The sequence below is a fragment of the Alosa pseudoharengus genome, unplaced genomic scaffold, assembly GCF_046254945.1.
Source record: "Alosa pseudoharengus isolate Yale_2024_CS ecotype anadromous, Long Island Sound unplaced genomic scaffold, YU_APseudo_1.1 YU_APseudo_1.1_scf_5, whole genome shotgun sequence".
In the NCBI taxonomy this organism is placed as follows: Eukaryota; Metazoa; Chordata; class Actinopteri; order Clupeiformes; family Clupeidae; genus Alosa; species Alosa pseudoharengus.
In genome coordinates this window covers 3,925,393-3,935,780 of record NW_027468837.1, presented here as the reverse complement: position 1 = coordinate 3,935,780, position 10,388 = coordinate 3,925,393, and the positions used below count along the sequence as shown (strand labels likewise).

Here is a 10,388-nt window from a genome sequence, read left to right as displayed (position 1 = left end):
GGACTAGAAGGGATGGCAACGCGAGCAAGACTTGTAGGCTTTCTCTCAATATTGTGTCTTTTGAAAACAAGTAATGGGTCCGCAACTGGAAGGCGAGGATATGTAGACAAATGTTCTGTGAAGGTAAAAAAATATATGTCTCTTAAAGGAATCGACAAATAATCGTTAGTAGCCTAGACTATTTCAAAACTGTCCCTGCGTATTGACTCTTCGTGGAAGGATTTGAGTGTTTTTTAAACGAAGTCGAACACTGATATTTCACGTTCAATGCAGTTTTAATTGGCTTGCAAAAAGTTTTGTTTTGTGTAGATCTAAGGCCTACGCTAATTTTACAGGCTAATAAGAGAATTTGGTTGCAGTCACTTATGTTGCAGCTTAAAAGTTTCGATGCGCCGTAAGAAAAAGTTTACGCAATTAGATTGCATTGGGATCAGTAGTGGTAGCCCATGGAGGATGTCACTTTTGCGATGTTGGTAGATGACATGTTACAGTAGGCCTAGGCCTAATTCAGAAAAGCCACATATTTACCATGTCCTAAGAAAAAAATAGAAAAAGGCCTATGCGAGACATTTTGAGGTTAGGCTACCCTGCTCCTCGAAAAAGTCAATCAGCGGGATCCATTGTTGCCAACTAGGCTGATACGTCTTGTTGAATTCCACAGTGAATTTTAATTTCACTTTAATTCGTAATTATAATTGCATAATGTTGAACTGGACGCTAGACGAGGGCAGGAGAAAAAAAAGGGAAAACAATCAGCAAAGGATTAATCAAACAGGGTGATATTTCAAAGTTTGTTTTTATGGAGCGATTTATAGCCTAGATGCTCAACGTGATCTTTTAACCTATGGTCATCGTGGGTTTGTTGTATAGACTATGACCGGAAAAGCAAGGCTAACATCACTGGCAGGCCTGAAGCTCATTGTGTGTTGTGGAGTATTGCGGGCCTTTGAAGTGATTTCCACATAGGAAGTGAGGGACTGTTCGTTCTATTAAAATTCCAAGGCGCTTCCCGTGTTTAACCACAGGCCACCTTTCTCCACAGAAACTTCAAAAGCGTTAAAGAAGGTGGCTCGACCAGGCAAAGCTGTGTAAACGAGCACTTAAAAACACCCGGCTACTTTACAGGTGTTAACTTCAGCCTTTGTTTAGATGTTGTTACTAGAATCTGTCTTTGCTTGCAGCTTTTAGTGGAGGTAAATTGTTTTATTGAAGTTGTTTTTCATTTGACACGGTGTGAAAATTGAGAGATTTCTCTCAGAATGCCTTATTGTACATTTGGCATAAATAGACCTAGGCCTGTCATAGGGTCAAACTTTCCCATTGATGCTTACCTTTACGAAAAATACCTAAGATACGATTTCTACAGTAGTTCTATAAAGCAGGCTACTATTCTGCAATACCACTATAATATCCTTGCCCTCTATGTGTTCCTATCGTAGGCCTACACTCTTGTAGTACTTCTATAGTATGTCCCAATATACTAAGATTCCTATTAGGCGACCTATCTAAAGCAGTCTTATGAGAATACTCTTTTGTCCCAAAATACTAAAAGATTCCTTTAGTTATTTTTTGTTAGGGCAATAACCTTATACTGGTGGTTGGAATCTTCCCTCCAAAATGGGAACATATAATCTACTTTAGGTGTTGTGCACATTGCTGATGCATGGCATTGTTTGTATGTCGATATAGGGTGCAAGTTGACCAAAAGAAAAGGTAAAACTAGAAACTGTTCTTGTGCTCTGCTGAGTGGGCTGGAGGTCTTCAGGGGGTGGTACCTGGCACACAATTAAAGTTATTTGATTCTTGTGGAATCATTGCTCTTGCATGTCAGTGCTATTCTGTGTGTGTTTCCCTAAGGTGTCACTAAACACTCAACATGGAAAAGCAATTAACTAGCTTTTTGGTATAGGCTACATTTCCAATCCTTTTGAAAAGATGGGGATGTCTTCTATTTCATTCTTGAAAAAGTCTGCTGGTCCCAAACAACTATTTAGCACATTGCATTTGTCTCACTTGTATTTCTGCCAAGCTCCTAGGACTAACTTCTGCCTATAGATTATTGCCTTCATTATTGAAATGGGAGAGGCCAGGTATGGCTGCACTGTCCCTTTTTGTGTAGACATTTTGAGAATAATGCCAGAGATATTCTGGTCTTCTATAAGTGATAGTTTGCTGTTTTAATGTTCACTCATGATACAGCTAGTTTGATAAAGCTTAAATACTTCAAAAGTGAGCTTATTACAGTATCTTGTGTAAAGATTGTACACATTTTTATACATTTTTATTTAACCTTATTTTACAGTAAACATGAACATGAGTTTGGACATTTTCGAGAGACAATTTTTGGCTAATGTTGTGTCTGCACATCAAAGCAAAAGTCACATTTAACACACTATCCACTGTCTTCTCATTTGTTGTTCTTTCAGTGTCTTGTTGGCTGTTAAAACTGAGTTGAAAAGTGGAATAGGAGCCTTACTTACTTACAAGATGAAACACAGAATCTTGTTCACTATATAGCCCTATGTGTTAAATATAACAAACCTGAATTTTGCCTTCATGAGGAAGATCTTGTCCTGTGTTAATCACTAAATGGTTGGTTTCTGCATTGACCATTCACAGATACTTTTTGTTGACCAAAACAAGAATAAATGGGCTTTACACTCCATTCCACCTCAAGAGGGAACAACACAAATAGAAAATAGTTTGCAATGTTGCTAAGACATGCAGTCACAGACATGAACAAGTCCACTGTTCCCTTGGCAGTGTTTGGGTTTCCTGCAGGCCCTGGCCTGAGTGCACATAAGAGACACTTGCAGCTATTACTTCATAAGATCAAAAGGTCTGCTTCCTTCAGGCAGGTCCTTTCATTATTTTTGCAGCATCTGGCTGAAGATGATTGTGACTTGTAAGGTGTGTTTTATGGTATTCACAGTGTGAAAAGAGAAAGACTGTGAGGTGGTGGTGCAGGACCTCAGGGGGGTGTAGAGGGGGCCCAGTTATTTTTGTACCATCTTAAGAGAGCATTGAAAACCACCCAACCAGCACGTAACCTTGGAGGCTGTTTTGTGTGCTTCGGTGGGAAAATCCCTGGTTGGCTACCTCTGAATCAGGCTTGATCACATCCCAGCTTTATTGAATGCGGGGTCCACTGACTTTTCAGATGTGGTTCAGCCTTTGAGTGGCACAGTGCCCTGCTGCTTCAGAATAAAGGCTGCATGTCACTGGTAAACGAAGGTAAGTTAAAAGTGAATTAAAAGTCCAGTCTGTCTGTTCAGCCCAGTGGGGTTTCAGTGGACGGTTCGAGGTTCTCTGTGATCCTTTTGTGGAGCTTGAGCTCACAGAGCTAGAACACAGACTTTGCAAGTGTTGCATTAAAAACACTCATTCATATTAAAATGGTTTGAATTGTACCATTGCTCTCTGTGTTCCTGATAACCCCCCAAATCTGTAATAATGTTTTCTGCTGTCATTATCTATGTACCAGTACATTGATCTTTTTTTTTTCTTTGGGAACGGTCTAGTTTTGTGTTACCTCTTTGTTATATCCTGGGTAGGGAACCATTAGCAACAAGGGGCATGCCTCAGGACTGTAACTTGAGTTGCTCTAAAAGCCCAGACACTGGGCAGGCCAGCCTTATGGAGGGTTTCCTTGCTTGACAGATTGAAGTCATTACAATCAATTAGCCACTCTTTCCTCTTGCCTAATCAACAATCTGATGGCAGAGCAGTTCCTGTCTGGAGGTAACTTGCAATGATTAAAATTAGTGTTGCCTTCAAAGGAGGTAGTATGAGGCAAGCCTGCAGAGTTTAGCTGGGTCTTAACTATATACCCTAACCCTTATTTTAAGAGTATGCAGCAGCTCTAATCAAAGCAAAGAGATGTTTGCAATGTTGCATTCTGTTCGTGTGAGATTGGCAGTTTTTAATCATGTCATCACTGTATAAAGTCAGGAACCACCAGTGGACTGATCACACATACTTAGGGTCTGTTTTTCCTCATTTGATTATGAGGCTGATATGGAGTTTTCTGTTTTAAACTGATTTGGTTTAAGACAATTTTACCAGTTCTATATTGAATTTGCCATTCAGAAAATGTATAGCAATATTACTGTGTGGGCCTTTACATATTTTCCATGCAGTTGTTTACCGTCTATCTATGTAAGTCTGTTGTCTTGTTCTAGTCTTGTTGAATCATGAAAATAAATTGAGGGGGAGATGAAGAGATAGAGAGAGCTAGACGCAACAATTTCTTTTTCTGCTGGACCTTTCACTAGAGGATCTGGCCTGGAGTTGTGTGCCTCATCTCTATGCAACTCGGCAGGCCCTAGAGACTCTGCATTTTTACGGCATGAAACACAACACTACATAACCACCGGCCCACATCCTCATGAAGAAATGTACTGCTCTTTTGTGTCCACTGGCAGATTCTTCCCGTGTTATACCATGTTTAAAAAAATCTAGAAAGACTGGAGAAGATCTTTGTGATTGGAGAAGATCTTTGGTATTGCTAAGTACTGTAGTGTTTTCCATGCATCCTGCAGTGTCATGTTGAGAGGTGTTTTGAGTTGACTCTGATAATGATTCTCATTTCTAGAAAGAGAACTGGCAGATTTGTATAAGAGTGAGATCAGCTATGCACATTATATGGCAACAACTCCTGCCCTGACATTTGAGTTCATGGACATGCCTAGGCTTGAAGGACTTGCGTCTTTCTACCTTCTGCTCTCTGCCACTGGGTCTGTTTCTTTCTGTCATGAAATGACTGAACTTAAAGGGAGGCATAATTCTTGCCCGTTTTGACTGCAGTTGAACAAGGTCAGGGAGAGAAGGTACGGTTATGGTTGATGTGGACTCTGTAGAAGTACAGAGAGGGCAGTCATGGTTTCATGTCTGTGATTGTCCAATGTTTTTGATTCACTGACTCTGTGGAAACACTGGTGAGGAAAAGAGGAAGGTTTGCAGGAGCCCATGTCCAGGTGATGGCTGCTGAGAGACCAGTGCTGGTGAAGGCTGAAAATCCCATCAGCTGGGGCAAAACAGCACCCCTGTGTCTAAAACTCCATGCTAGTTAAAAAGATTGTTTTTCTTGCAAAGATGGAAGTGCTTCTTCAACGTGCAACCTAGGCATTCGTCATGGTTATGAAGGTTACTCTAACTTAACACTATAGCAGAGTTAACTGAAGAATAATTCTGTTCTTGTTCCATTTGATGTGAAAAGATTAGTTTGAGAAGACAAACTGTAGAAAAAGGTGAAGTGAATATGCTCCAAATGGGATTCTTTTTGGTGTACCTGTGCTTTTCCTAGCCTTTTAGAGTCACGTTTGGAGATGTTACTTTTTCAGAAAAACATTAAATGCTGGTTGTGAAGTTTGTGTTTGCCGGCCCTCTCTATCACATGCAGTTTATAGGAGCAGTGCTGGGTGTCTGTTGTTTCCTTGGCGAGTTAAAGCTGCACTACATACACGAATGTGCTAGTAGTGATAACAGAACAGTATGGACATGTTGAAATGCTGATTTTCAACTGGTGGGCACCTTTTAATTACACTCTCTGGATGGAAAGAGACTTTCTGTTGTGTATTCCATTTCATCAAGCTTCCTAAAGCCATCAAAGCTACATGTAACTGCTTTCATGTTTGCAATTATGTGCATGTGTCAGGATATTTGTATTTGTCATCTAGTTTAAAGGTTTGGGCTGAGGTAAGTCATTGTGGTAAACTGATCCATATTGATGCCATATGTTCACCTGAAGCTGTTTGGGAATAAAGCAACGGCACCAACTTCTTTGATAACATCAGGGAAATTATACTCTCTCTTGAGGGAAAAAGATATTTTGTAGTTCGGTCTATTTTTATTATTTTTTAGGAAATATGGGGTTTTCTTATTTGATACATTGAACTTTGTTAGATAATATTACACATAGTTATTATTGCTTTGACATTACTATGACCTTGACAAAACCACAAAAGCTTTATCAGAGAATAACTTATCCTGTATCTCACCTGTGAGAAAAGTAGAGGACATTTTTGTTGATTAGTTAATAGGCATTGATGTGGGACACATCGGGCTCATATGGGGATGTGATTAATTATGACCACCGCTAGCGAAGCGGTCATATAGGGATTGTCAAAGTTTTTTTTTTTTTCCCGTCATCTACTTCCTGCATTTTTGGTCAACGATACCCGGGACACTGAACCACCGGGGCACATGAAATTTGGTGGGTATAGCCCCACTAGACTTTTACGGAAAAAAAATTTGTTTCGTCCCCGGGGGCCACTCCCTCCCCGTGCTGGGCCCCCCGAACCGCAAAAAAAGCAGTTTTTCCCTAAATAACTACCTGAACCGTGGCACTGAGGATGAAGAATCTTTTATGGGATGTTTGTCTCAAGGGCCCACATCAACCTGGCCCATAATCACTCATTTGTGATTTGCATCCCCCCGGTAAAAAATGAAAATGCAATATTATTCTGCTTTATTCGCCCCTATCTTCAGTTAAGATGTTCAGAACTGCACCAAATGTTATGTGTATGATTGACCTGGCATTCTCTGGGGGTATGCCAAGTTTCACATAATTTCATCCATGGGGGGGTCCTAAAAAAATTAGGTTTTGTGTACATTTAGTGACTGTACACTCATTGGCTTGTAGATGGCGGTGCACACATATACACATGCACACACACAGGCACCCACATACTATCGGTATTAGAACGGCTGATACATAATTACAAATTCAGTAGGATTAAAAGAAAGCCAAAATAAATATTCATCGTCATCATCGTGGCTGCATTTCCAGTATTGGCGATAAGTAGTCGTTTGTCCACTAGATGGCGCATCGTTGCAGTGAGACGTAATTTTGTTGGAAGTTAAAAGTGGGTTGGAAAAACAATGGATGCTTCCTACAAGGACTGTTTACCGCAGAGAACGTCTAATAAGGATAGGACATGTTCACATGAAATGTAATTCCCATTTCTTCTTGAAGCCGAAATAAATCTGAGGATGTTTATCGGACATGCTTGGTTTTTACTGCAGGTACGTTAATCTTATAATATCAATAAGGACCTAGGTAATGTTAGCGTTGGTTGAGTGATGGAGGCCAATTTGATTGATTGCATTTATAGAAAACTATAAATGCGGTTATACCAAGCAAATTGATAGCAGCACTGTAATTGTATCTTTCGACTGTCATTTGTTGCACGGGCTACAAAAATAATTCTGTGCAATGGAAGATTTACCAACGTTACACCGGTCTGATACAGTTTTGCCTATACATGCGTGAGACTGAGACGCCTGTTTATTTTGTTTTAAGTGCGTGCAGGGTGTGAGAGGGGAATCGATGTGCTTTGATTCCAGCTTGGTAGTTGTAGTCTGTGAAATTAAAAAGCACGTGTGTGTGAAGTATCCAAACAATGACACATTCATTTCATTATGGCTGCTTTAGCAACACACCTTAAGCTAGCCTACTGTGTAGTGGGTCCCATTTAGAAGTGGCTACTTCATTCGCGCTTTCCTTAACTCAAACTTTTCGCCACGATATGGCAGTTTAAGTCCGCTTGATACTGTAAGGCGTAAGCCATTGGTTTCCAACGGAGATTTTATTTGTGTCGCCAGCATAGCCTATTGACAATTTATGTTGTAAATAGGCCTACCATAAGCCTACCTGTAGCTTAGGGAAGCAAACAGCTTTCTATTAGGATCTAGTTTGTTAGTTACAGTTTTGTCATAACACCCTGATGCATTTTTGCATTTAGAATAGCCAGAGCGTGGATATCTCAATCGGTAAATTAAACAATATCGGCTGCCTATGTGAACCCAGCCTGATCTGCCCGCTATTTATTTTTTGATTTCTTAAAAGATTGAGCTTGGTCTGGTGAAAGCCAGACTAGCCATGGACCTCAGTTACACAATGCAAGGGAACATGAATCAGCCTATATTTGCACGAAAAATAACGGACAACAGCTCTTTAACTTTGGCCCGTTAAAATGTGTATGAACAGTCTAGCGACGCATTTCATCAAGGCCCATTTGGACATGTCAGTTATTTGCACCACTGGTTAGATGTAAAACAGCATTTCGTTTCAGACTACTGTTACTTAATTTGTGCATTAGTAATAACGTTTCAGACTACTGTTACTTAATTTGTGCATTGACAATAAAGTATTACATGAACTAAAGATTCACAAAAAATCCATCCATAAATAAATAAATAATAAAATTATGCTGATACCTTTTGCTTTTCCCAAATACAATGTAGCCTACAGGTGTAAGTGACCTTTCATCAATCCAGTTGCAATGGAGGAACTGTGATTGTTTAGAGATTTTAAAGGTTTTATAACAATGCTACATCTTCTTTGGCTATTCTACAATCTATTCACCTATTCAGCACCAGTAGGCTACTTTCTGTGCAGCTGCACACACACACTCAGGCATGCCAAACAAGCATACACAAAAGTTTCAAGAGTGGGGGATGGAGTAAAATATGGAGACAAATTGAAGTGTGATTTATTTTTGCGGAACGGATGTACAGGACTGAGCGGCGGCCATATTTTGTACCGCTATTCGGTACATCTAGTTTAATAAGATGCTGACAAACTCACTCCTCGGCTCTGGTCAGGACTGTCTGGACTCAGGACACTGGTATTCATTTGTGCTTGTTTGTGAGCACTTCCATAAACCAGCCATATCAAACAGTTTGTGATTTCTGACCACTCTTTGAAGAGTGTACACTTGCATTGTATCATAATCATAATGTATCATTGGTCATAATGGAGGAGGGTATCAGTGGCAGCATTTTTGTTTTGTTTTTATTAGGCATTGCCAGCAGATGAAAGTGGGCATGGCCTTTTTAATATACCAGTAGTGAACCATCATTTTCTTAATGAAACTCTTCAATTAACTGGTGCACTGTGCGCTGTCTTAGATCTTGATTTCTACTCACTTACAGACATGCTCACATGGATGCGTGGTTATATGTTAGGTCATATGTTATGCACTGTATGTATGTGAGGCTCTGTACAGATTGTGACAACACATTATATTCTGTCTAGCAATCTATATGTCTATCTGTCTTTCTTTCTGTCTATCTAGTTTTTATTATACTTTCTAGTATGATTTGAGCCCACACTCTTAAGCTGAACTAAAGCAAAGAAATATAGATAAGTCTTAATGGTAGATGAGGGCTTTGTCGGGCAGGGGACTGGTATTCTAGGGGCAATAACTGAGAAGGCCCAACTTTTTTTGGATTTGAGACTTAAGTAGTGAACTGAGGCTACATCTACATGATTCTGTTTTCAATGTGAAACATTTAGTTTTAAATACATTCTACACCTAGAATAGGGGGTGATACCTGAAGCATGGATCATGTGGCCATTCACACAAATCACATGACCATTCATGCAATTGTCAGCATTGTATAATGCAAAATGGAACTATACTACATATGCTATAAAGACAGCAAGGCCAGTAAAGTATATTACGGTCTCCATGGTGCATTCACCGCGTGCAGGCTAGTGGTGGAATTTGAAGTCAGTCTTGGAGAGAGAGAAACATCAGACTAACAAGGTCCAATCAGGAAGCGAACATGAGTTTCTACGTCATTGTTCAGATGTTAGCGGATTCGCTGTCCACATTAAAACTCAAAGCCTCAGAGTTTTCGTATTTTCAAATCACCTTAAAAACTCCAGAGTATGAGATGAGATGAGAGACAAAAATGAGATGAGAGGCAAACGTGGCAAAAATGTCATGCGTTTCACAACTCTCTTTTTTTCTTCTGAATTGGAGGAAATCCCGTCATCCAGAAATGATTTTACAGCTAAAGGCAAAATCAGAAGTGAGTGGAACTTAAGGACAAAATAAGCATCCGATCATTGTTATCGCCACAGATGCCTTTATTGCCTTTACTCAGGCCTGAGCTTATGGATCTCTTCATGTTCATGGGTTCCATACACACAGGATTTTAACACCGGCGGATGTAAGTAAAAGTATGTAAAATACAAGATGTTGCAGGGGAGACAGTACTCCAGGGATATGAAACAACAGCATCAAAGCCCTCTCATTTGAGCTGAAACCTTATCCAGTATTGGGATCATTTTATACATCTCCTTATTTTGCTGTTCTGTTCTTTTAGGCTATGCTTGTTTACTCATGGCAGTCATCTGGAGGCCATATGGAAAAGGGCCCTTGCTTCTAAACAGGCACTGGCATTTAGATGAGAGAAGATGGGAGTGTGGGGGGAAGGTTTGTAACTGGTTGGAGGCTGAACTTTACACATGCGTCCAACAAATGTAGCTGGCTAATTAAGGAAGGCCTTTTTTGCCCTCCAGGCAGCCAAATTAATAGTTGCCTGTTCAACCCATTCGTCTGGCTCCCCTGGAACAGCAATCACAGCTCTTTCTT

The 10,388-nt window shown here is 40.1% G+C and overlaps 1 protein-coding gene across 2 annotated transcripts in view; it reads left to right on the top strand.

Moving 5' to 3' along the window:
• il17rd (interleukin 17 receptor D) overlaps positions 1-10,388 on the top strand; it is a 28,885-nt gene continuing 18,497 nt past the window's right edge. For both annotated transcript variants that reach the window (XM_076267762.1, XM_076267761.1), the window contains exon 1: positions 1-123. In XM_076267762.1, the coding sequence (XP_076123877.1) occupies positions 13-123 (111 nt within the window). In that variant the 5' untranslated portion in view covers positions 1-12. The remainder of the gene's footprint in view (positions 124-10,388) is intronic.